Here is a 26,334-nt window from a genome sequence, read left to right as displayed (position 1 = left end):
ACCGCCACCAATTGTGAGCTAAAAAAAATGACGGCTATGTGGGAGAAGTGGAGCTAAGTGAAGTGAACCACTCCGAAAAAGAAATGAAAAAGAACAGACAGTCCACCAAGATTTTTATAAAGAACATGCGTCATACATATTTTTATACAACATTTGTGAATTTACCAACTGAAAACAAAACATGCGAGACGTGTTGTGGGGTATGTTTAAAATAAGCTAAGTCACCCAGTGTAAACGAGCAAGGAATAAACACTAAACCTACCGTTTTTGGGCTTCATTTGTTGCATGTTGAAAATGGATTTCACATTCACAAACACACAAGTTTGAACTTTTCCCCTCCAGAGATAAACTCACAAAACTTTGTTGAAGTTCCCAGTACAACTAATCAGCTCGGCTCGCCGTCTTCAAACTGATTCTGGCCCCTGTCAGTTCAATATTCATCCACTAGATAGCGCCAACGGACAGAAGCGGCACTTCTGCACTTTGAAATTAATTATGACATTTTTAAAATGATTATTTAGATAGCAGAATTAACAATTTGAGTCCAAGTGTTCCCTATATTTCAACCACTGCAACAAATGTTTCCACTTGTCGTTTGTGATGAGAAAAATGCTCTTCAGTAGTTGAACGGTCTTTCATTGTCATGCGAGTAGATTGGGTTGCTTTGGCCTTGGTTCCGAGCGTAAGGGTTGATCCGGGGCCGATCCTGGACGTACGGGTTGTTCACGGATTGGGATTCTGAGTAGGGGTTATTCAGGGCCCTACTTTGGGCGTACGGGTTGGTCTGGTTGCGAGGCCGCGAGTACGGACCACCGTTCACGTCTTCTGGGTTGTCATTGAGCCACTGAAATCCAAGAATGTTGTATTATTTGTAAATAACGTACGGATGGCTCATTTTCTACTCAGAATACGGTACTCACAGAACCTCTGTCATGAGCCGCGGAGCTAGGGCGACTATTGCTCGGCGTCATCTCCAGGTTGATCCCATTGTCCCAGTGACGGGCGGCCGTGGCTCGGGGGATCCTCGGCACCGCTCCGCTGGGGAAGGGTTTGACGCCCGGGACTGGCGTGGGCTTCACCTGAGAGCCCTGCTGATTGCTCGGCAGGCTTGTAACGAGGGGTGCCTTATCGGTAAAGTGGATCACGTCGGGACTCGTGGTTTCCAAATCTTTTTTTGTTTTCTTGGAGATCTTTGGGGCTCTAATAAGAAGTAATACAAAACAATAGAGTTTTCAACCCAAAAAATCTTTGGAAGTTCTCCTGAGTAATTTCTCCTTATGATATAGTCATGTAATAAACAGTTCAGAAAGAAAAAAAAAATTACTTGGTCGACACGACGATTAGAACGATGATTGTGATGAGCAGTAATCCCCCGAGAACTGAGCCAACGACGACCAAAGTGAGCTTCCATGCTAACAAGAAACAACAGAAAGAGGATTTAGACTTTTGACAATTTGATGGCATTTTATGTACTTTTATCCACATTAACTTCAAAATCCTTTGTCGGTCGTACTCACGTTCATTGCAGTTAAAACCAGAGTAACCAAATGGACAACTGAAAAGAAAAGAAGATTCAAAATCTAGACAATACATAAAAAAATTTAAAAAAGTATTGCGTGATTGTGAAAGCACCTACTCCACACATTCCCTAGTTCCGTTTGGTTTCTGACCACTCGGGCAAGCTGCGGAGGAAGAACAGTTGCAAAATTAGACCTTCTGAACAATGAGTCAGTGATTCAACTCCTGATTCAACTCGAGGATGAATATGGCTGACTTTACTTTCTGTTTCTGTCATGGCTGTTATTTATATTTTCATTTGGCTTCACTTACCAACACACGCTCTCTGTGGTGTGGTGTGGTATTCTGCGGTGACGTAATCCTCCGAACAGCTGCATAAGAAAACTCCGTCGTCTTTCTCCGAACACGTCGTGGTTTTCTCGTCGCAAGGTTTCTTATCACACAGTTTAGTTTCTATAGTAGATGTGCAAAGAAAATGGAAAAAAAAAATCAGTACAAGTTGGCTCGGATGTTGCTAAGTGGAAAGATACAAATATGGATAAGAACTTTGTAAAGCTCTGGAAGGAATTGCGGCAAACATACTTGCGAAGCTTGAATTTGCCAGAAGACAATGTGGGGGACATGTGGAGGCGTCGGTCACGGCTTTCTCAATGTCCTGTACTTTGATTTGAGAAGACGTCCGGAAGACCATCTCCACAGAAGCAATGACACCCGGCTCGGCTCGTACTTTTGGAGGTTCCATTTTCCTATGCGGACAAAAGTTGACATGATTAGAAGCAAAAACCTCCCATGGAAGCAGACAGAAGAAGAAATTGCTTTTTGGACTTACTTGAGTTCCAGCAAAATGGACTGCAGGTAACCAGATTCATTCGTGAAAAGTAAACCAATCTGTGATATGGATAGAAAACAATATTTTTTAGACTTTTATCAAACAATTCCGTGTAGAAATGCAAGACAAATTTGACCTGATCAGAAATTATCCAGGCAGCAACTTGAAACAGCCGTGATGTTTTGTTTTTCATGTCATCTGTAAATTCTATTCTAGGTAGTTTCAGCTGTCCGGGGAAGACTTTGGCTGAAATATAAAAAATTTTACAGTTGAGGGAAAAAAAAGACAGATTCAAATATATTCGTGAAACATTTGCATCGCTACTTACCCGTCTCACAACGCTGGCTGTCCTCATTGAAGTAATCGCCGGCCAAACACAAGCAGACGCGGGTATTATCGGCACGAGGCTCGCATTGGCTCCCGCTAGGACATGGCAGTCGCTCGCAGATATCTACATAGAAAGAAACAAAAACATGCAAGACACTTTCCAAAGGATTCGAATATGACTAGATGTACCTGGTACTATTGTGGGCTGAGGATTTGTTGTCGAATTGTTTTGTCCAGGTGTTGTTGAGTTTGGCAGGAGGGTCGAATTGACGGATCCAGGTGTTGTTGGGTTTGGTTGCTGGGTAGGGTTGATGGATCCGGGTTTTGTTGGGTTCGGTTGCTCAGTCGGAACGACGGGTGCAGGCGTCGCTGGAACGGGCGTTGATGGTTTTGGTTGCTCGGTCGGATTGACGGGCGCAGGGGCCGCTAGAGTGGGTGTCAGTTCCGGTGCCTCGGGAGGATTGACAGCATTTGTCACGACTAGCTCAACAGCATCTGCAATAAATAAGGGAACAACCAAAATAAGAGTTTGTGTTGAGGCGATTTTAAATTTGGGACTTTGATTTTATAACCTCTATTTCCTTATAGCCTTATTTTGACACGCTGCCCACTGTTGGTAAGCAGTGAGCTTTTTACACACCAAATTCTTATTCCTCATTCAGCGTCAGCTTCTAATAAAGGCCCACAAAAAAATTTAAAAAATTAAAATAAAAGGGAAGGTATAACAAATGGCTTAGCATTTAATTGCTGTTATCAACACACTAGTTAAATATTGACAGTGTGCACTTGGACTAAGTCAGATATTGAGCAAACCAGCTGACTCACGTTGCTAAGAAAAAAGAAAATAATCTTAAAATCGCCAAGATGTAAAAGAAAGAAGTTAAATTAAGACTTTGAGTAAATTTAGATGTCAACTTCATGATAATTCCATTCAAAAATCTTACTTACAGGTCGCAAACAGGCAAAGGATAAATTTCAATTGCGGCGTCATCACAGTACTAACAAAATTGTACCACGAAAAAGAAAAAAACAATTCTCCGAAAGCTGCAAGTCGTGTAAGCTTGGTCCTTCCAACTTGGATGATGACGGCTTGGCTGCTGTGCTCGCTTTTTAATCATTAGCCACTCCTTCAAGGAGGCTGGAATGTGAGCAGACCAACTGTCCAGGAGGAAAACGTTTCCCAATGGACGATACAACAAGTGCTTCTGAATTTCAGAAGGTTTTCTTTCCTTTTATGGATGAACTGAATGGATCAAAAAATGAATGAGAAAAATCGAACTTTCTTTTGTTGGTTTATAAAGTTGCAACACATCTTCTAGTTTCCATTAAACCCCGAGACAACATCTTGGACAAACATGGTTTCACAACACTTAAACGTAACGGGAAAACCTGGTGGCCATTAAGTTTTGCCCGGGACAAAGGTGCGGCGAGTGACCTTTGAGCCCTCAATCTCATGATGGATCATTCCACCTTGCTTCTAAGAATAAACTCACAACACTGACAGGTAGAAATGGTTCCACGCAAAAGCTGGAGCGATCTGAGTCGAATTTGGTCAATAAAAGTTAATTAGACGGTCCTTAACTTCCCGTTTTGCTGGCATTATCTGACTTGACTTTGATCCCGGATGCTATCGAGAAGCAACACACCTTAACCCAGCTCCGACGTCATCAGAGGGCGTTGGTGGAAAAAATAAATTACCCCCCCCCCAACACACAATCAGAACAAAACCCACATACTTCAAATCAATGTCGAGTCACTCAAAGATATCGCTTTCCATAAAGCAAATATCAAAAGCAGGAAATAGATTTTTTTAACTTAAATAACCTTCATGTTGCCGCATTATTTTGTTCTCAGATTTGATGTTCTGAATTTACCTTATAGCGTGACGTTGGCCATTGCAGTTCAAATTTTAGACAGGCAACCTGTGAATAGAAATTGAACAATTAACATTCACGCATCAAAATACACTTTTGGACATTTTTGGTCTACTTACCTTTGGTCCAGATGCTGGAAAAAATAAAGTTTTATAGCTGTAGTTGGACACGCTGCCTGCAAAAACAGATAAGATAGACATACAAGCGCTAACTTTCAAGCTAAAGGCATGAATGAAAATGAAGGGATGCCATTTTTTCCCGATTTAAATAGGGTTCTGGTGATGACACAAAAAAAAATCGGGGAGAAGTCTTGCACCACCAACAAACCCAAAGCTTTTTTTTTGTTTTGTAACAAAAAGTTTTTTTTATTGGCTTCTCTAATCCGGTCATCATCTCAATAACAGGTACAGCCCGGGAAATCATGTCACGAGGGTCTACTACTAATGAGACAAAGGAAGGAAGAGGGAGGGGGAGGCTTCTGCTACAACATTTGGTATTGAGGTGACAGTCAGAAAAAAAAGCCATAAAAATCATGCATACTTGATAAAAACTCAAGACAAAAAATGAACACACATTTTAGTGTTTTGTACATTTTTGTAAACAACATCCTTCTAGAGTTCATATCAAAAACACATTATGGCAAGTAACAAAAATAAGAGATATACCATGAGTGAAAAAAAAAAAAAAAAAATTCTACGAGGCATCTAGAATGCAACACTGCTTGGCATGGATGTTTCCACATTAAAATAAAACAAACTCCCCCCCTCGCACCACAAAAAAAAAAAAATACATTTTGCATTTTGACAAGTCACTTGTTCTATCATTGTAAACACAGGCAATGTAAAAATGATGACAACATGTCCGATCTATTCTACAAATATTTCCACTACATACAACATAACGCGTGTCCCTGCTTTCTTACGCTTTTATGATATGAGGTATATTTAGTCAATCTTATCGTCTTTTTCTCTCCATTTCCGTTCAAAGCATAGTGTTTGGAGGGATGTTGCTGGTCTGTCAAGTTTTTTTTTTTGTTCTTCCCCCTTTTGCAGCTTCAGAGTCCCAGAAAACCAGCGGGGAGGGACAGTTGGGGAGGGGGGGCTCGCAGGGAATTGACTAACTGAAAAAAAAATCAACCCTGGGTGCCGGGATAGAGAGAATGGCTTTAACCGCGGAAGACAAAGAAGGCCATTGTTCATTGTGAGTGCAGGACTGATGCATATTCAGGAGGCGTGTTGTATAAATTAACTCTTCTGCTGCATTGGTGCTACGAAGGTGTGTGGCGGATAATGGAGAATAAATACAATGTAAAAAAAAAAAAAAAGAGAGAGAAAAGTTCCAGCATGTCAGTCGAGCTCTGGAGAAACACTTAAATACAAAGAGCTACTCTCAAAATATTGTCGCACAAAATTATGGCAAATCCACTTTTTACATCACCCGACAAACCGCAAGAGACAAATTAAGCCCCGCCCCCCCTTCCAAGAGATTCAAAAATAAAAAAATGCCCATTAAAAGCATCATCCCACCCTCCCAAAACCCTTGTTCACAGTTTTCTCCTTTTAAAATAAACATTAAGAATCACAAACTGAATGGGTTGCTGTTTCTGCTGATGATATGTTTCTTTTTGGGAAAAAAAAAAAAAAAAAAAGTGCTTGCTTGATTCCATTGACACGCACACCAAAAAAGTGAGGTGAGCGTTTCCGTTTGCTTGCTGGCTGTCCGTCGTGTTTTCAGTCAAACGCGTTTCAATGGAGTTCTTTTCTCCAAGCTGGTTTCACATTGATACGCAACCGTACCGTCATTTGGACTAAAACATGGTGATCGTGTGGAGTAAAATTGAGAACACACAAAAAAATAAAAATAAAATTCAAAGCTTTGTCGTTTCAAAGTACACCTGTAAAAACTGTGCTAATTGCATCTCAAAATACAAAGTCTTATTACACAATTTTGCCTATTTCCTGAGTTAATACGTTTCTTGTAACAGACAATATATACTTTTTTTTTTTGCCATTTGAGTTCTGGGCTTTCCCTGCCACAAGTGTTGTTTTTTTTGTGTGTGTGTAATTATCAACATTATTATTTTACAATGGGATGACGATTGGTAAAACACAAGGGTTTGGAAAGTAATACAAATGCAAGTTCATCTCTACCCTCAAAATGTTTTAAATTACATTTAATATCTACCGTTTACGATCATTTAAAAAAAACAAAAAAAAATTACTACTTTCTCCCAACAAAATGTAAGAGACTAAAATACGTGATAAAAAAAATAAAAAAATTGCATTTGAGGCCATGGAAGACCCTCCCTGGTCATGTTTGCATCATGTTGGCAGTGTTTAAAATAAAATTGCTACGAAAAACAAAATTTTGATGAGTAGGAGGCGGGGCAGGGTGGACAAAAACACCCCCCCCCCCCATCCCCAACTGGTTTCACCTCGTCTGAGCCTTATCTGAAACTTTGGCTTGTTGGGGTTTTTGATCCTGTACTGACTGGCTCACTGACGTCAGCTAACAAGCTGCTATACCCTGAGAACTCTGAGACCGGAGTCCGTATTCTGTGGTCCACCTCCGCCCCGGGGTCGCTGCCGTAGCTCAGAGGGGTGCGGCGTCCCGACTTGAACTGGGAGCCGAAGGCCTGGGCGAAATTCTCAATCTGGTACGTGGTGGATTCTTTCGGGGGGTTCAAAGGAGACAGGTCCGAGTAGCCGGAACCGTTGGCGGCGCCGGCCCCGCCCTTGGCTTGTTGCCCCTTGGAGCTTTCCGTCTGGGCGGTCAGATCCTGGGGAGGTAGGTTGAAGGCTCCGGGCGAGTGCTGCTTCTCCAGCTGCTCCGTCAGCTCCTGAGAAGGCGTTAGCTGCTGGTGGCTGGCCGGCTCCAGAGTCAGGTGGAAAGCCGCCTGGGAGGGGGAGCCCACCAGCATGCCGTAGTGGGACTTGGACGAGGTGGAGGAAGAAGCGGACGAGGGGGCGGCGATGGGCAGCGGCGAGGAAACGGCGGGAGGGTAGCCGCAATCGTAGACGTGCTTGTCGGCGAACAGGGGCCCCGTGGGACTGGAGCTGCTGGACAGGAGAGTGAAGGGCCCCGTGGCGCCCAGGCTGGGGAAGGGCCCGCTATGGCTGGTGCGCTCCAGGGCCTGCAGGAGGAACTTGGAGTACTCGCTCATCACTGCCGTTTTATCGCCCCCGTTGGCCGCGTCGTCCTCCAGCTCGGGGGTGACGGGCGCCGCCGGCTGGAGGTCCACGTGGTGCGGGTGGTCGGACAGGTCAAAAGCCACGTCGTGGTGGTGCCCGCCATCCGGCTTATGGCTGTAGTGATCCAGCAGGCTTTGCAGAACCTCGTCCGGGATGCCCGACTTGTCGTGCTTGAGCTCCAGGGGGGACGTGTCCAGCATGGCCAGCGTGGGTTCGGGCCCCAGGGAAACCTGAATGACGCCGCCGCCCTGCGACGCCATGTGGAGAGCGCCCGCTCCATAGTCGCTATTGACGGCCTGGAGGTATCGCCGCTTTTTCACAAACTGCATGGCGTCGTCGTAGTTGGTGCTGGTGGTGGGACCCTGCTTGCTGCCCCCGCCTCCTTGGAGCAGACCCATGTTGTCCAGCCCGGAAGCGTCCATGTGATCCAAGGAGCCGGCTTTTTGGCCTAACAGTTTGTGTCCGTCGCCGCTGTCTTCCAGAGAAAGGAGAGCCTTATCCAAACCCTTGCGGCCCGCTTTTTTAAACACCAATTTGGGAGAGCGGCCCTGCATGGCCGAGCCCGAAGGTTGCTCCATGCTGTAGTCCTGCAGGCCCATGGCGGCGGAGGACGAGGCCGCCGATGCGGCCGCGCTCTTCTTCCTCTTGCGCTCGCCGCCCTCCCCGTTTTTGGACTTGGCCCGCTTGCGCCCGGAGGTGCTCGCGTTTCCCTGAGTGAGTGAATAGCTGCCCTGGCCCAGCTCGGCCTCGCTGAGCTCCAGCATGTTGGGGTCCAGGCCCTTCTTTATGGCTTCTCCGCAAGTCCGCTTGTGCTTCAGTAACCGGTCGGTTCTTGAGAAAAACTACAACGTTGACAAAGAGACAAAATCAAATGCAAAACTCATTTTACCGGTGCGGGAACACGTCAGCCCCAAACCTACTTGTTGGCACGTATCGCATCGATACGGCTTCTCGCCGCTGTGCGTGCGTTTGTGTCGCTCCATGTGGTACTTCTGGATGAAACGCATGTTGCACTGGTCGCAGCTGAACGGCTTCTCCCCTGCGACAGAACAGCCGGGACGTCATTTGCGACTTACGGCAAAGTCCGATTGAAATGGGCCAACTCACCGCTGTGGATCTTCTCATGCCGCTGGAGCAGGTACTTCTGAATGAAGCTCATGTTACACTGACTGCACCGGAAAGGCCTCTCACCTGTGCGATCAAGAGTACAACCGTCCCCACATCACATTAACTAGCGCTCGGCCTCATTTCTCAGTACAAGTTGCTGCCACGTGGCCATTTTTTTATTTATTTTTTTCCCCAGCTAGGAAGCAATTGTGAGGGATAAAGGGACTGAGAACTTCCCGGCAAAGGGGATGACTAACACGTCTAGAAAGACATGAGCAATGGATGAGTCAGCTCCCAGGAGTCGGCCATGACGCCATGCTACCCGACGGAGGCGCAAAAGCGCACGCAGGAAAGCCTCTCACCTGTGTGTATGAGCACGTGTCTGCGCAAGTGATAGGAGCTGCGAAAGGCGGCGTTGCAGTGCTCGCAGATATGCGGTTTGGAGTTTGGGGACAGGCAGGCTCCGTCCGCGTCCAGCATCATGGCCTACGGGACAACCAGGAGACGCTTAGGTCTGAGCCCGCTCAATACTCAGATAGAACCACAGGATTAACCTTTGCAGCATCGTTGCGTTTCCGCCGGGCTTTGCCTCCCTGTCCGTCCCCGTTGGTCCGCCTCCCTCTTTTTCCCGACGAATCTTTTGGCTCTTTACCCGCTCGTCCTGACATCTGAGGGCAAAGCGCGAACGAGATCAGTCTCAAAGTGACACGTGCGTGTAAACCTCGGCGTGTTCCCACTCACCGGGTCCCCGAGGGAGCGCACGTTGCTGTGGCTGAGGTCGTGCAGGAGCATGTTATGGTGATTCTGGTGGTGGTTGCCGTACGACATGTCCGGCATGTCGGAGGCGCTCTTCCCCGCGCCGGCGCAATTCATCGACACGCCCCCGCCGTAGAGAGGCATGCGATAATCCAGCTCGCTTAGCCGCTCCTGCTTGATGCCCATGCTGTGGAGGAAGCCGCCCGCGTTGGCCACGCCGGCGCTCTGGTGGTCCGGGGGCGAGTCGCGCTCCTTCTTGAGGACCATCTCCTGCGGGAGGTCGCCCATGACCGGCTGCGGCGTGAGCCGCGTGAAGCTGGTGACGGGCGGCAGGTGGCTGAACATGAGCATGCCGGGCGCAAAATTGGGATCCATGCCACCGTTGCGCAAAAACTCATTGCTGATTTTGTCTTGGATAATACTCATGGTGGTAGCTTTGTTGTGTGCGGGCGCGGGTCAGGCCAATGTATCTAACGAGGAAGGCAGGAGAACACCCTGAAAAAGACCACACACAACATTACACTAACCTGGATGTCAAACCGCTTGTGACACTTTAGGTGACCTGACCAGAGTGAGGCCGCACGTAACCTGGAGTCCAAATGTAAAATTTGGAGTGAAACCATTTTATACACTCATCTGCACATTGGCCAAGCAAATGTGAAAGTAAAAAAATCTGATGTAAGAGCAAACGTCTGCCTACAATACAATCTAAAATATGCATTTATTTTTAATGAAGCTACATATAAGCGAAAAAGTCAAATCTGGAGTGAATTCGTGTTGTTTTGGACACGCGTTAGCAACTCAGCCGATCAAACGTTAATGTCAATGCAACATTACTAATTAGTCGGTTCGCTAGGCTTGCCTAAACAAACGCTATTTAGGTCAAACACGACTTGACGTTTGAGCAATGCAACTAGGACACACTCTTGTGCCTAAAGCAGCAGTTGAAAGCTTCGACGACTCGTTCTCCAGCCAAAATGCGAGGCGACCATTTGTCTCGGCGACATATTGAACACAGAGCAGATGAGCTTTTGTCATCCATAATAGTTAGCCAGCTAGTTAGCATAGCAGCCGACTCACCACAATGAGCCCGACGACGCATCATCGAGATCGCCCTCGAAACCTTGTCGCAAAATGATTCCAAAAGCACCACAAGCCCTTCAGAAAAGTTGTTTTTGAAGCCACGGCTTGTAAAATTAAAAAAGAACAAAGTTCCCTTTTTGTTACCCCGGTTTAATCGCCCATCAATTGGCTATTTAAAAATGGATAAGCAACTGCTCGACAAAAATTCTATCATATCAATCGAGATACATTTGTATAAACAATGCATCGTGTTGAATTGATCTTTAACTTTTCCACGAGCTGGCGTGATGTGATCATCTCTCGAGCTTTGCAGGCGAAATTAGATCTCGCTGGCTGGCGCTCCGTTTATTGATAGCTAACTTTAGCCGTAATTACGAGCGGATAATCATTACCGAGCGTGCGTGTGGCTGGCAAAAACCTCACCGAGGCTATTTCTGTTCCACGTCGACTCCACATCCAATGAGCAAACTCGGGCGATCGCGGCTAAAATAAAGCCAGATTCGAGCTTTAGCACCCGGTTGTGTTAATAACAATCAAACTAGCCACGAGCTAGTTAGCCGGCTGCTAACGCGCTAGCAGTTAGCTCCGAGTGAAAAGCCGCATTACGGCCCGTGCATCACAAACAATGATGCTGCCTTTCAGTGCATCTCCCCCGCGGTTGCGAGCCAGCTTCGCGAGGATCTCGACGGAGTCCGGACCGAACCGCCAACCCGCTTGGGTTCTCGCTCACCTACACATGACCGCAGACGGCTTGGAACGTGCCCGTGGTGCCTCCTTATTCGCAGCTTTGGAGGGTTTTATTGCCAAAACACTGTTCTCCGGCGGTCGCTGCTTTCTTCCATCTTGTCGTGGCGCGGGGGATTATGGGTGCAGGCGGACCGACGGGTCATGAGAGGAGACAGCCGCAACAGCAGCCGCAGTCGCAGCCGCAGCCAGCCGATGACGTTGTGGACTGACTTGCAAATGCATACGCATGCAACCGTGTGAATCAGCAACCTGTCTTTTTTCTGGAACAAAATAACACAATTTTGCCTCCCTTCATGAATATTATACAATAGAAGTGCAAACACAATAGAATTTTTGCCCACAGGGTAACTTTTAGACTCCACAGTTTGTACTTTCCCGAAATTCAATGTCAAATGTTGCCCACCCGTATCACGAACCGCTATACAATCGGCTATACAATATAAATATAAGTATAGCCGATGGAGTGCAGTGAACTAGTATGTGCTTCAGACATTTACCACAAGAGGGCGACAAAGCAATTCAAAACATCCACCCACCATCATATTACATGGTTACTCAGTCCAGTGTCTTACGTGTATGTGTACGTTTGCCCCGCAGCATAGCTCTTAAAAAAGTGAGCACTGAGAAGAACGATGTGTGCAACATAAGCGTACTAATTTACAGTATGGGCTATACATATTTATATATACATTTATAATGGTATGTGCTTCAGACATTCACCACGAGAGGGCGAAAGAGTAATTCAAATAATCACAGCTTTCATAAACGATATAAAACGTCTGCACACAGTTAAAATGCAACGGTTTTGTTAGTAAAAGGGCAGGCATAAACCATTTTTTTCCCATTATCGTAATCTATACTATACAACTCGGAAATAAACTATTTAATACAGGGCATGTTTACTAATCCCTCCTTCCCTTCATCCATCCATCGAGTTTTGGAAGACCCCTCCGTGCTGAAGCGCGCACTGAAGCCTGTAATGAGCATGCAACTATCTTAATTTGGAAAGCGCACGGAGTGCAGTGGAGTTAGCACGCGGACAAAGTTGGCACTTGCGTCAAAGGACCACGCGTGCGCGCGCGCTCTCCTGTGCGCGCCACTCGAACACCAGCGCCTGGCGTTCATTCGCAGTTTAGCACCTCCGAAGATGCGTGCGGCGGGCTGAATGCACATTGCTCTTGCCGCGGAGGAGGGTGGCCGGGCGGGTGGAGGTGCAGGGAGCGCAGCAAACTTGCACCAACGGCAAGTCTTGAGCGCTTGAAAGAAAGGGCCGATCGATCCGTACCATGGCAGCCGTACGCAGGAAATTCGGCGAGGACTACCAGGTGGTGAACACCAACCAGAGCATGACTTTCTGCGCGCCGGCCAAGAGGAAGCGGCAGCGTTTCGTGGAGAAGAACGGGCGCTGCAACGTGCAGCACGGCAACCTGGGCGGCGAGACGAGCCGCTACATCTCGGACCTATTCACCACCTTGGTGGACCTCAAGTGGCGCTGGAACCTGCTCATCTTCATCCTCACCTACACGGTGGCGTGGTTGGTGATGGCTTCCATGTGGTGGCTCATCGCCTACATCCGCGGCGACCTGAGCCACGGCGGCCACGACGCGTCCTACACGCCGTGCGTGGCCAACGTGTACAACTTCCCCTCCGCCTTCCTCTTCTTCATCGAGACCGAGGCCACCATCGGCTACGGCTACCGCTACATCACCGAGAAGTGCCCCGAGGGGATCATTCTCTTTCTCTTCCAGTCACTGCTGGGCTCCATCGTGGACGCCTTCCTCATCGGCTGCATGTTCATCAAGATGTCGCAGCCCAAGAAGCGCGCCGAGACGCTCATGTTCAGCCAGGACGCCGTCATCTCGCAGCGGGACGGCAAACTATGCCTCATGTTCAGGGTGGGCAACCTGAGGAACAGCCACATGGTCTCTGCGCAGATCAGGTGCAAGGTCATCAAGGTAAGGAGAAGCAAAGTTGGACCCTTCTTCTGCGTTCTTCACACTAAACAGAGACAGAGGTGCAAACCACCAAACTTTGCCTTCCAAAAGTACACCATCTTAATGCTAACATGTGTTGTCGTTCTAATTTGAACACAAAAAGCGAAGCAACACACGAAGACAGCCAATATAACAATAGTAACATGCTTTACCCCTTGCCAAAATTGATGCGTATTACCACAACTTACAGTGCCATCTAGTGGCCAAACCAGAAGGCGCAGCACCATCTCAATGGGTATCGAAGCCTAAAATGACTGTCAAAATTGCTCTGTTGGTTTCTTTCAAACAAAAAGGGTCTTTTTTTCCCATTCAAGTGCACCATGTGAACGTTTGACCACATCCATTCTTTTGAACGACATCCCTATGATTTATCAGCACTTATAGAGGCCTGCATTGAATTCCCATTAGTCTGTAGAATTGAATTGTGACCCCTAAGGGCCAGTGTGAATACCACAGCCCATTGCGTTATGGCACCGTGCAATCAAAATGGGCCCAGTCAAGAAGAAAAGTGCATATTGGATGAGAAACTCCATCAACCCATGAACTACAGCACCTTCGAGTCAGCTGGAGAATATCTTGGGCTGACTTTGTGTCGGAGGCGGTGTTCACTCTGGACTCGAGCTCCCGCACAGTCCCTCCGTGAAGTCTACTTTATCCCGTGTGTGTTCTTGCTTCTTCATGGCTGAGTGGCCCGGGCCATAGCATGAGGGTCATCACACTGCGTCCTGCCTCAGTCAGCAGAAAAGCTCTCCACGGGCTGTAATTCCAAGTTCAGCCTGGCTCTAAATGTCCTCAGCTCAGATGGATGGCTCCCTGGGGGACAATGTCGGAGGGGCACTATATATGCTTTGATTAAAGCCGTGATTGAGCCAATTCGTGCGCTCGCTGGACCGCACGTTATTTTGTCACTGTACAATTTCCAGCCTCTAACTGCTGTTTGATATCTCCTCCAAGGCAGCGTTATAGATTGATATGTCATTGTCATCCGCCGTGTCCAACAATAACAAGCTTTTGCCACCAAAAGTGTTTTTTTTCTGCAGTCCAAACAGAAAACGATTTGCTTTGTTGTGACTCAGAGAGTTAGTCGTGCTTTTTGTCCCGGTGCAGCAGCGCCATGATCTCAAGTGACAGTTTCGCCCTCTGGGGAAAAGTCACAGGGAAGGCGCTGTGGATACACTCATGCTGGCCACATCATTAGGGACACCTTGATTTAACGCCAAGTGTGTAGAATAAACTGAATGCGCTCGATCAAGCCTGGCAGAAACAACAACACGGCAGTTTGGACTCAAGGTCAGAGTCGGGATGGTGGCCCTTCAAGGTGACTTGGGGGGGGGTCGGTTGAGGCGTGCAGTAATAAATCCCAACTCCTGATAATGAGCTGCGCAAACTTGGCCGTGATGCGGGTTTAGCGGGCAAAGACATGGGTTGTAAATCGTTGCACGGGCCGGATACTTTGCCAAAAGAAAATCAGTTGATCACATTAGCAGTATGTCAGTTATTTGCCATGCGTGGCTGAAACGGAAACTCATTTGCATAAGGTGCCGATCGCTTGTTTCACGAGTCGGTTAATGGCTCCATCTGTAAAATGCCAGATACAACAGAGGATAACCATTTGGGCCCAAATTGGATTACACCGTTCAATAGTAAGTTTTCAAAGGAATATTTTCGTGTACTTTCAACCCAATGTTGAGCTGAGACTGCCATCTGGTGGTAAAAAAAATCTGTTCATGAAGCAAATATGAAGCTTCATTTTGCCATCAGTCGAAATTTGCAGTCGGCAAGACTCGTAAATACCGAGCCAAAGATTACCCCTGGCTGGATTTTTACTGATTTGAATTCGGGTCAACTTGTGTTTGAATCCTCTCGACAGCTCTCGCTGAGGCTGCTTTTTTTTCCCGCGATAAGGGCCAAGAAAAAGCAAAAGCGACGCCGCCGCTGCGTCCACGGGGACCTTTTCCATTAATACAATCGAAAGCGGTATCCGATAAGTACCTTTGACTTTTAGAGTCGATGAACGTGAGTTCACCTCAGAAACGGGAGCTTGTCATGCGTGTCGTGACGTTGCTCCTCAGCAGGGGAGCCGGCGATCTGTGGGCACAGACGTCTTCCTGTGAAATGTCACACCCTCCTGTCCTCCACATCGCTGTGAATACAAATGACTGCCCGTTTGCCATCTGTGGTTGCTCACCCAAAAAAAAACAGGAAGTAGAATTTAAAAAAGAAAGATTATTAATTTTGTGGTGACCTCAAGATCTTTCGGTGTGTTTCCGCAGTCTCGTCAGACCCCAGAAGGAGAGTTTCTGCCTCTGGACCAGTGCGAGCTGGACGTGGGGTTTGGCACGGGCGCCGACCAGCTCTTCCTGGTGTCACCGCTCACCATCTGCCACGAGATCAACGCCAAGAGCCCCTTCTTCGACCTGTCGCAACGCTCGCTCATGAGCGAGCAATTTGAGATCGTCGTCATCCTGGAAGGCATCGTGGAGACCACCGGTGAGAGATGTTTGAATCCACTTTGGGGGTTAAATGCTCTGATCCTTTCTTGAGTTGCTGAAGTTTGAGAAACTCAAATTTGACTAATAAGTAAAGTCTGGACTCAATAATTTGCGTGAATTAGCCTCCAGCAATTTTCTCTGCAATATTTAACAGAATGTTTAATTAATGGCCTTGAATGATGCACGATTCAAGCTCGTCTCCATTTCCGTCATGTATTCTTCTTTGTTCTTCCCTGAGGCGATTGTCCACTTTTCACTTTAATGTCCTTTTTTTTTTTAATGCTCCAATTTCCCTTTTCCGCCATTTGAAATATTGATGGACCGTCTCGTTGCGACAGGCATGACGTGTCAAGCGCGGACATCTTACACGGAAGATGAAGTCTTATGGGGCCATCGTTTTCTGCCAGTCATGTCTCTGGAGGAGGGCTTCTTCAGGGTGGACTACTCTCAGTTCCATAACACCTTCGAGGTGCCCACACCACCCTACAGCGTCAAAGAGCAAGAGGAGAAGTCGTCGCTGACGTCGCCCAACGTTCTCCCGGTGGCACCCGCGCCCTCCTCCCCCCAGGCGGGCAACCGAGGGGGCCGCAGAGGGAGGCTCCTCTCGGCCGACAACGTGGAGCCTGCGGAGGAGCAGGCCACCAGGCTGCCCAGCAAATTGCAACGCATGAGCTCCACCAGAGACGAGCAAGTGTGGAGGGGTGCCAAGACCACCACGACGGTGCCCTTGCCCGGCGGCGGCAAGGCTTCCAGCACGGGCGACCTGCCGCTCAGCATCCAGAGGTTGAGGTCCAGCTCTATCCCCGCCGCTCGCCAAGGGGGGCGGCCCGAGGAGCAGGTCCAGCTCTTGTCCTTGGACGGGGACGCCAACTTGCCCGCCAAACTGCGCAGAATGAACGCAGACCGTTAATTCCAAAAACTTTGAGATCAGGCTTTCGTTTCACTTTGACCACATTTTGTTATATTGCAGCCAAATATGAGAAAATGGCAAGAAAGTGAAGCGTGGTGTCCACACCGCACGGCCGATAAAGAGCAGTTGTAAATTTACCTGCAGCTTTTATTTGCCGGCTACCCTCAGAGAGACCATAAGCCATCCATCCGCCCCTACTGTGAGGATGGCTCGCCATCTGTAAGCCCCGCCCTTCTGCCCTTGAGCATCTTCGTTTCTCTCACAGACTCTCAACTTATCTGTAAACAAAGCACGGAAACATTCTGCGGTATAGGATCGACTACAAATCGTTTTTATCGCTTTTTGTCAGAAATCAAATTTAACAGAATCTCTAGAAATAATAAACATGCCAACCTAGCATGAAACTAGAAAAGTCAGAAAAAAAGTCTTGAGCTAGCCAAATTGTTTTGTGACATAATGAAGGTACAAAACCAATTCTACCTCTTCCTTCCAATTTTTTTTTTTTTTTAAAATCAAGGTTGATCTATAACCATCAATAGCACTGAATGAATTAACTGGGTGAACTTTCCATTTATTTTCTTCATTTAAAAAATTCACTGTGAATTTGTTGAAACTGAATTTGCTCCTGCTTAGTTACTGTAAATGTGCAGTCCTTGACTTGTATTCCTTTTTATTTTTTTAAACTTCTCAACAAAGGAAACCCTTTTAATCTATTTTACTCCAAATGAGCCATAATATAAAAAGTACAGCTTGTCTGCATTTCTTTGATACACTTTGGGCGGTTTGTTTGAATTACATTGTAACAAAAAAACATTTTGAATAACATCCTTTCCATCTTAAATTGATTTATGAAAAATATCAGACGGCATGCGATGCTTTCAGGGGACAAATTGTTGCGTTATTGCATTAAAAAAATAAGCTACGGGAAAGGAGGGGCGGGGGCATTTCTCAAGTGCTAAATAAATTCTTTGCAAACCCAGCCGTGTGTGTCGGTTGGTGTAATACTTTTGGCTGCAGAAGAAAAAAAAAAAAAAAGCCCTCAAGGCTCGGCGTGCCACCTGCCCAGCTGCTTAAATCAACAAGCATCAAATATTCAAAAGCCTCGAATACGATTGCGTGTTTTGACACGATGAATCCGCTGAATTCAAGATGGTGACTGCAAATCTGGCAAACGTGGTCTCTGATCCTCCCCGTCTCCTGTGAACCAAATAAACCCAGTTAATATCTTTGACGTCTATAACTGTTAATGGCAGTGAACGAGTTAAGCTGTCAGCGCTCTCAAATGTTCTTTAAGTGTTTTCTCCATCGGTCCCGGCGGACGTGAGTCGTCGTTATTCGCCAGCGCAAAGTGTTTGTTTTGCTAACATTGCCCGAGGCCCGGTCCGTCGGGAAGCTAAGCTTGGCTTTTCATGAACCTTCTCAACATGTCTGCTCAAAGTTTTTCGTCAGAAACAAAAAAATATTGGCAAAAGTGCAATTTCTGTCCCTTTTTTTCTATAACGATGTTCAAGACCGCTCTTTGACTTTTTCCACAACAAGGTGAGTCACTGTCATCATGACGTGGGAGAAGAGAGCAGCACGTTGTTGATCCTCGTGCAGGCTCTCTCGGGAAGAGCTTGGTAATCTGACTGAACATCCGCGCTGACCAGATGCTCATCCATAGTCAATGAGCGCAAAAAAAAAAAAAGGGAGAATGACGGAAAAGCAGTGTCATTAGTCGGGCTGGGTGCGAAATTACGTGGGCTCAACTTTGACCCCGTGTGCATGACAACAAGCCGTGGATTCAGAGAGAGAGGGAAAAAAAAAGATGCACTTGTGCCTATAGAGTGGCGAAGAAGAAAAAAAAAATCAGACTGGTGAAGAAAAAAAAGGGAAAAATAGAAAGGGGGGAAAAAAATAGTGTGCTGAAAACATTTAGCCCATGAGATAGAGATGGAATACATTTACACAAATGGAGGTGAAACATCACGCCAAAATTATAGCCACAGTGCGAAGCTTCAAGCGTTCATCTTTTTTCCAACCCCGGAGGATGATTACAAAGTTACTTTTATCCAAAACATCAGCACGGAACATTTCACCTTGAACGCTGCTACATGAAAATGGCGAAATAAATGGGCTGCCTCAGAGAGTGCGATGCTACACCGATGTCACTAATCAAAAATGATGCTACGCAGAGAAAAAGTAATTTCATTATCATTCGTCAATGCAGCTTAAAATAAACTAGGGTTCAATGCAACATTATTTCTCGGAGATGAGATATTCCGACGTAGTTTGAGCAAAGCGTCTGAAGCTTTGTTTGTTTTTATGAGGCCGGTCACTCCATTAGAGTGACACAATCTTATTACACAATATGTGGCCCTTCGCCATGTTGTAATTGCGCTCTTGGATATATATATTTTTTTTTTACGTCCAAGAGGAGGCAGCTGCTGTCGAGCCACCGAGCAGATGAGGTTTTGTTTTGAGCAAAACACAAAGCTTTCACGATCACATCTTGCTAAATATTTGATCGATTTTTTAATAAGTGAGCAGGGCCGCTCGGGGACGACTTTACATGTGTCTCGGTGAGGCGGAAAAACAAACTAGGTGTCGTGATTATTTCAAAAGTGTCGACAGTGAGGAGCTGCTTTGGATGACTTTTAAAAATTTGCATTACAGAGATTTCTCCTCCCCCATACTGCACAGCTACCAGCATCTTCACACAACGACAAAATATTTATCTTTTCAAGCAGGCCAAAAGCGAGAGTAATCAGCAAGTGTCAACAACCTTGACCAAGAAGTTGCTTCAATAACCCAAACGGCCTTGCAAGTCTATTTGCACTTATGTAAATCTTTCATCATCCTCCAACACGTTGACTCAATTCCATCTGGCCTTGAACCTTCAAAAGAACGCCACTGGAATCAGAATTTCTTCCATGCTAGTTACATATTTTGTAGGACACCAGCAACTGCAAAAAAAAAAAAAAGACATGTACTAAAATAATGGTGTAATCAATCAGAGCAAAATACAGTAAAGTCCAGGCATTAATCACAAACAAATTTCAATAAAGACGTTGGCACATCATTCAACCCCGCCCGTCCGCTTCCTCGCCACCCCCGTTGTTAATGAGTAATCCATCTCAGAGCGTGCAAGAGTTAATTAAAGGTAGAGCTGTAATTAACTTTCAGAAAGGAACCATTTGTCTACACATTTGGGTTCTCTTATCACTGCAGCAGAGAAGGAACAAAAAAAAAAAGGAAAAAAAAATGTAGCAGCTGCGTAAACAAGCTCTGCTTTTTGGCTGTGTGTCACAGATTGGCAATATTTACAAGAACTGGTTGTCAAAATGAAAAAAAAAAACCCACAGAGATTGAAACAAGGATTGTATTGGTTTGATTTATGTGCCAAAAGGACAGGAACATTTGATTTGGCAAGATTTCTGAACCCAAGTATATTTTTGATACATGATTGTCAAAATGCGCCCTCTGGTGGTAGATGAAAGCATCACTCAATTAAATTTAATCCAGCAAAGTTCAGTCGTGTAACTTTTACACTTGCAAATAATCTTTTTAGATTCTTAAGTGCAGTACATTTTAATTGAATCGTTTTTTTTGCTTGCAAAATAACTTGTTTTTTATTTTTGGCTCCGCCTCCCCATCTCGCAGCCACTATGACCTCGAAAGCTTTATTATAGCGCTTGCAGTTAATTGACTGGAGTAGTTCCAATCAATTAGCTCCCCATTATTTACCCGGCGAGTCCCCGCAGAATTGGTCCAGATAGCGGCAATTACCGCATGGCTCATCCTCCTCGCTCGAAGCTTGGCGGATTATCGTTTCGAAAAAAAAAAAAAAAAAAACAGCTTACAATGTTTTGTTGCATCTGTTGCAGCACAAACAGATGAACGCGAGTCCAAGTGTGAGTCACATCTCGCGTGTTACACAACTGCGAGGAAAGTTTATTCGGAAAAGCTTTACTGCGCCAGGGCACTTGTTTTATTTAAAAAAAAAAACTCATCTGTCTTTTTGAGGTGGGACATTTGCTGATAATACGAGTCATGCAATTCAAGTAGAGGTTCTGATTTGAGGAGTGAGCTGTGGGACCATCTGTGATAAAGCACCATGGGGGGGCGGGGCCGAGTGAGATAATGCGGCGGGGAGACGACAGGGAATTCCACTGTTGGAGACGGAGATACTCAAGCCGCTTTGTAATAAAATCGCCAGAGCTCCCAGACAACGGCGGTATGGATCGAGTACATTTCATCCCCGAGCGACGCGACTTCTCCATCGTGGAGGTCAAGTCGCCTCCATTAGAGTGAATTTAATAGAAGCTCAAGCAGCCTTAAAAGATTCTGCACGGGTGACCTTCGCGAGACAACATCTAATATCCACTCGGCGTCTTTCAATTTGATGATGACGTAACAGAGCCAGCTGGCTTGTCTTGAGGATAAAAAGCTCCTCACGCCCGATGCGTTCGTCAGGAATGCTTTTGGACCATCTGCTTCCATGGAACACAGATGTAATTGTTTTTCAAGATATGTGCACTAAATTTGAAATCATCCGATTCCCATCGCCCCACGTCCATCTCGCATCTTAACACCGGGATGTCTTCCTCTGGCAGTGACCTCCAAGGTTGATTAGGTTGGTCCCAGTTAATTGACTGAAGCAGTTGCAATCAATTCTGCTCTCCGTGGATAAAGCCTTATTACGCCCCAAAGCATAACTTAGATTTCAAACACATGACAGGAATTGGAATTATTCTGATATTTGCCTGAATCGAACCTCGGCCAATGACCAAGACCGAACCTCGGGTTAATATCCGCAAGGTTTAATATTGATCTAGCTGTCAGAATCGAAGACAAGAACATAACGATTGGCGAAAAAACATCGTGTGTTCATTAACCTTTCGAACATCGAGGAATCGATTCTCGGCAAACTTCCGTCTCCGAGTGTGACGTCCGCACAGCAGGAAGTTAAAATCTCGACTCATGCCGCCGGCGAGACGCTTTACATTCGTTTTCATTAGCTGCAGACAAACAGCGTTGGGGCGGGACTTAATCGGATTGCAAAGGTCCCCCTGAAACCTGCACATTTGATTACTCGATTGATTCGATTACTTGGTCCGATCGGCGGCCGGCGCCAAAGAAACTCGAGACTGCGCGTGAATTACGGCGCTGATGGACTCCAATGTGCGAATTTTCACCTCGGCATCCTGGCTCCAAACGGCCGCCTTTGCTATTCATCGAATTCAAATCGTTTTATCTCAATTCCTAGCAGGTGAATGAAAAACGATGAGTCACCGAGCCTTGGCGTGTTTTATGAGCGGTATAATTGGACTTATGTCCCGGCGAGACCTTGACATGACATTCCTCATTCCACTTGTACGAGCTTTGCCTTGGCCTTTAAACGAATACTTTGTTAGCCTAGCGCAACTTGTCTTTATTACCGCGCCTGTGTCGAGAAATAAACGGGGATGAGGTTTTACAAGGCTTGCACTGCGTCCTTGTCGGTTCACCAAGCTATGTCGGTCGTCCCGGGTCGCCATGGCTACAGAAGAGAGGTTATCCGTCTTATTCAAGGCCTGAGTGTTTTCAGCCGGATTCGAGTGTGGTTATTTTAAAATTTTGGATCCCCCGCTGTGGGTCAAAATACCGGCTGACGATATCACCAAACATGTCGGAGGTTGCTTCCACTCGACGGGGTGTTTGGGAATGAGATAATCGTAGTCAGGAAAAACGATTATGCCATATTTGGAAGATTGGAACAAGCCAAGCGGTGTAATTAAAGTGCAAGCCCCTCGCTTGTTAACGCTGATCCATCGGCCTACTTAACTGCAGCGCTGTGATTTACCGACGTCTCCCCCAAAGAGTAAAATATCAACAGCAAGGAACGGCGCTTCTTTTGTATTTTCTCCACGCCTCGCCAAGTGGGCGGTGCACGGCGCTGCCAGAACACGGGCTGCTTAAAAATGAATGAGCCATTAAAGGAAAGCAGCCTCATCCTGATTCTCCAGCCCTGGAAGACTGGAAGAGTTATGCTCATGGATTCACATTGTGCTCCCAAAATAGTTGCATCTAAGACTGTACAATCACAACAATGAGAAAAGAATAAATAAATCGGCATTCTGCCAGCGTGCAGCTGTCAGTGCCGAAACGAAGAACCATTTATCACTGTCATTCTTTTAGGAGGCTTTTTTTTTTTTAATTTTCTGCCTAAACAAAGAAGTTTCCTTGAAAGTCGATAAAACCGCAATCGCGATGCTGACAGCGAGAAAAATCAATCCGGGGGTACTCATATTTAAAAATAAAGCGACAACAATCAAATAGAACAAAGAAGATTTTTGCAGAGGATAAAGAATACACGCAAAACTTAAAAACGGCCCGTTCGCAAAAATGAAGTCGTCAGGGTAGAAAACCGTCAATCTTACGGAAATAAAAAACGTGCGAGGAGCACATGTGCTTGTGAAGACACACTCGCACGCATACTAACGCACCATTGTGCATTCGTGCGGAAACGCCTGTCATGCACTGCTCATCCATGCAAACATGAAACACACAATTCCCTCGGAGGCACTGCACCAAAGTGGAACAAACGCACACACCTGATCTCATACTCTGCGCTACTCGCGTCATGAATGAAACATGGAGTCTCGCGGCGCGCCGGCTTGCCGTTAATTGCGTTGACAGGAGTGCGGGAGACCGCTCGTGGCGTACAAGCGTTGATTGACAGCCACGTTGGACCCGTTAAGCGAGAGGCTAAGCAGAGGGGACGCTAGGCTCCACTCCTCATTAGCAAAGTGGCGCAACGGGGATGTTTGTAAGAAAAATGACATGTTGAGAAGGTAGACAGGGGTCAAAGGTCACTCTCTTTGCAAAGAATATGAACAGTAGGCTAATGCTAATTAGCTTGTTCTAGAATGTTGGACAAAACACTAAAGTTGACTTCTTTTGTGCCACCGTTTTTGGATGTTAAGTCAAAAGCACATTAACGGAAAAGCACAAAAGACAATTTGACTACTGGGGAAGAAAAAAAAAAAAAAAAAAAGGACGTGCAATTAGATAGCTGAGTGTTTGACGACACCCACGCGCCTCCATTTCAGTGTCGGTTTTAAAACTGAAGAGCTCAACTTCAGTGGTGCCACTTTGCACCCGATTCCATCACACACATCAACATGGCACGATTTTTGAGGATAAGGTGATTTTTTTTTTTTCCCTCTCTATCGTTGAGGACCACCCACAAGGTGACTTTGAATTTTAATGACGGGACTGCGAGGTGGACGGTCATTTGTCAAGCAGTGGAGGGAGGCCGTGAATTTCACACACACGCAGAAATACAGAAGAACCACACGACCTTCCCCCTGCAGCGTGGGGATCCGGATCTGATGGAATTAGAGTGGGCTCGAGAGCTCGACAGCGACTTGATTGGATTAGCGAGGGCAGACAGGAAGAGGACCGAGTGAGTGACATCAGCGCGATGTCGCCTGCCGCCCGCCGCCTCCTCAACAAACGCTGTCAAAGGCTCCATCTGCTTCCATCAGTTACACAAACACGGAAAAAAAGTCCATCTCCAAAAAAAAAAACTGGGAGCTAACACAAAGATGTTATCAAAAGCGATGCAGCCTATCGTGAACAATTTTCATGACATTCAGGCGAGTCTGAATGGTGAAATCCGAATGAAAGAGAAAAAGCAAACACGAGTGCGCTGCTCCAAAACTTCTTCATTATTATTTTTTTCTCTATTGATTGCTTGCGGCAACGAAGGTCGCGTACAAACGCAGTCCCGCGAGCACTTCAGTTTGCTTGCCAACAAAAGCTGTTTTGTTTGCCGAGACGTTAATTTGAGACGTCTGACAAAAATCAAGGCTTCATTTTTTTTTTTTTTTCTTCAGGGAATGTTTCTTTGACTTGAAGAAATGTTTTTGCATTAAATCCAAATCGAAGGAAGAACAAATCCCATATTTGGCTTATCTTTTCTCATTTTTGTTTTTTAACCCATTCACCGCCAAGCCAGTTCATATCATTGTCGTCTATAACCGTCAATGGCACTGAATGAGTTAATAAGCAAGCACAGTGCTCAACATGGAACCAAATTGAATTAATGCAACTCGAGCTAGTCCGTCAATTTTAAAGGTGATTTAGGGTTTCCATGGCAGCAGCACGAATTATTGAAATTTTTACTAGCCAACGTAGCATTAATAAAATGGCTTTATGACTTTAAGGTTAGCGGGTTTATTAGCGTGCGAGCTATCTTAAGTAGCATCACTGTCAGGCCGCTTCCACGGCTGGCACATTCATCACGATTACCCGCTCGACGTCAATTTTAATTGGTCACCAATGGCACTCGCTGCCAATAAAATACTGCAAGTTCTTCTTGTTCATACGCCGTGACAGCGCAAATATATATTTACAACTGTCTGTCAAGGAAGGAGAACCCAGCAGAGACAATTAGCGCAGCGTTTTTTTGCTCTAAATGAGATTATTTTTCTGCCACCCAAAAAATATCCGAAAAGTGCAGCTTCAATCCAAAGTGCTTCGTGGGTACTGCAAAGTTGAGGTGAAGTCAAACGGCGGCGTACTCGCAGCTGTCCGCATTGCGCGAACGCAAGGTTAACGCGGCCCAGGTGGGAGGGAGGTCACGGCCCGCGACAACCCGAGCATGTGTTTATCCCGGAATGCCGAACCACTGACTCATTTTGTTTGCCGTGTAGGCGCCTCGATCATAACACAGCCTCCGTGCCGATTTGTGTGTGTGCGGAAACGAGGAAAGTTGAGCAGCTGGGGGATGAGAAACAGGCCGGAATGATGGATGAGAGGTGCAGTTAGGGTTTCAATCAATTCGTTATCTGCAGGAAGACGACCTGATGTCGCGGCGGATTCGCAGTGTGTGTGCGCGACATGCTTTTTTTTGTGTGGCAAAATTGTGAAGGGACAACGAGGCACTTTAATGTAGCACGCCACCTTTTTATGCATGTTAATCACATAATAGATTATGAATGGGGATTTAAATTTACAAAAAGTGTAACAACATTGAGACTAAGAAAAAAAAAAACCCTCAAATCTCCATTTTCTAATGGCATCCAATAACAAAAAGGATGCTGGACCAATCTAATCGTGCTTATTATTGTTTCTCCTCCCGGTTTTAGTTTGTGCGGTGGACAGCATCATACCGAGCGGCCGTTATATTATGTGGCCCATAAAAATCGAGCTGCATTTCCGGCAAAAAGTGCAGCAACTTTTATAGCGCTTGGTACTTGCAAGTAAAAGAATCGAATCAGATTTGCAGACAGTGTTGCAAAAGCCTCCCCAAAAGTTTCTTAATCGTCGAGGAGCCGTTCATTAAACAGCTAATTGCAATAAAACATGCAGAAAAATAATGATTTAAAAAATGCTTCCAAATATAACTGCACGGCACAAATGTTTGTATCGTGAGTCACTGGTTGCTAAAATTAACCAAAATACACAAAAACAGTCAATTTGAGTAACATTTAACACAGCAGCAATCCTACCTGAAACATGAGAAACTGCAGCAACAG

At 46.1% G+C, this 26,334-nt stretch overlaps 3 protein-coding genes across 6 annotated transcripts; 1 reads left to right on the top strand and 2 right to left on the bottom strand.

Moving 5' to 3' along the window:
• Positions 1-96: 96 nt before the first annotated feature.
• Positions 97-4,441, bottom strand: LOC125991266 (mucin-13). 2 transcript variants are annotated; one of them, XM_049759044.2, is made up of 12 exons: positions 3,623-3,859; positions 2,864-3,169; positions 2,676-2,798; positions 2,484-2,593; positions 2,348-2,406; positions 2,101-2,264; positions 1,831-1,971; positions 1,637-1,682; positions 1,518-1,555; positions 1,325-1,412; positions 921-1,200; positions 97-844 (listed from the first exon to the last, which is right to left on the bottom strand). In XM_049759044.2, the coding sequence occupies exons 1-12, from the start codon at positions 3,663-3,665 to the stop codon at positions 617-619; spliced, it is 1,626 nt and encodes a 541-aa protein (XP_049615001.1). In that variant the 5' UTR covers positions 3,666-3,859; the 3' UTR covers positions 97-616. The 2 variants fall into 2 exon arrangements, with proteins under 2 accessions (XP_049615001.1, XP_068505514.1); XM_068649413.1 differs by having other exon boundaries at positions 698-844; positions 926-1,200; positions 3,623-4,441.
• A 441-nt stretch (positions 4,442-4,882) lies between these two features.
• On the bottom strand, positions 4,883-11,603 carry znf281b (zinc finger protein 281b). 2 transcript variants are annotated; one of them, XM_049759036.2, is made up of 7 exons: positions 11,416-11,603; positions 9,588-10,097; positions 9,401-9,514; positions 9,210-9,332; positions 8,847-8,940; positions 8,660-8,778; positions 4,883-8,581 (listed from the first exon to the last, which is right to left on the bottom strand). In XM_049759036.2, exons 2-7 carry the CDS (start codon positions 10,026-10,028, stop codon positions 6,995-6,997), a joined length of 2,478 nt encoding a protein of 825 aa, XP_049614993.1. In that variant the 5' UTR covers positions 10,029-10,097; positions 11,416-11,603; the 3' UTR covers positions 4,883-6,994. The 2 variants fall into 2 exon arrangements, with proteins under 2 accessions (XP_049614993.1, XP_049614995.1); XM_049759038.2 differs by having other exon boundaries at positions 8,847-8,930; positions 9,209-9,332; positions 11,416-11,602.
• Positions 11,604-12,371: 768 nt separating this feature from the next.
• On the top strand, positions 12,372-18,054 carry kcnj19b (potassium inwardly rectifying channel subfamily J member 19b). 2 transcript variants are annotated; one of them, XM_049759010.2, is made up of 3 exons: positions 12,379-13,387; positions 15,700-15,916; positions 16,257-18,054. In XM_049759010.2, the coding sequence occupies exons 1-3, from the start codon at positions 12,719-12,721 to the stop codon at positions 16,826-16,828; spliced, it is 1,458 nt and encodes a 485-aa protein (XP_049614967.1). In that variant the 5' UTR covers positions 12,379-12,718; the 3' UTR covers positions 16,829-18,054. The 2 variants fall into 2 exon arrangements, with proteins under 2 accessions (XP_049614968.1, XP_049614967.1); XM_049759011.2 differs by lacking the exon at positions 16,257-18,054 and having other exon boundaries at positions 12,372-13,387; positions 15,499-15,775.
• The last annotated feature ends 8,280 nt before the right edge of the window (positions 18,055-26,334 follow it).

Source organism: Syngnathus scovelli, chromosome 21 (assembly GCF_024217435.2).
Source record: "Syngnathus scovelli strain Florida chromosome 21, RoL_Ssco_1.2, whole genome shotgun sequence".
In the NCBI taxonomy this organism is placed as follows: Eukaryota; Metazoa; Chordata; class Actinopteri; order Syngnathiformes; family Syngnathidae; genus Syngnathus; species Syngnathus scovelli.
The sequence above is the reverse complement of the archived record's forward strand: the minus strand, read 5'-3'. Positions and strand labels throughout refer to the sequence as shown.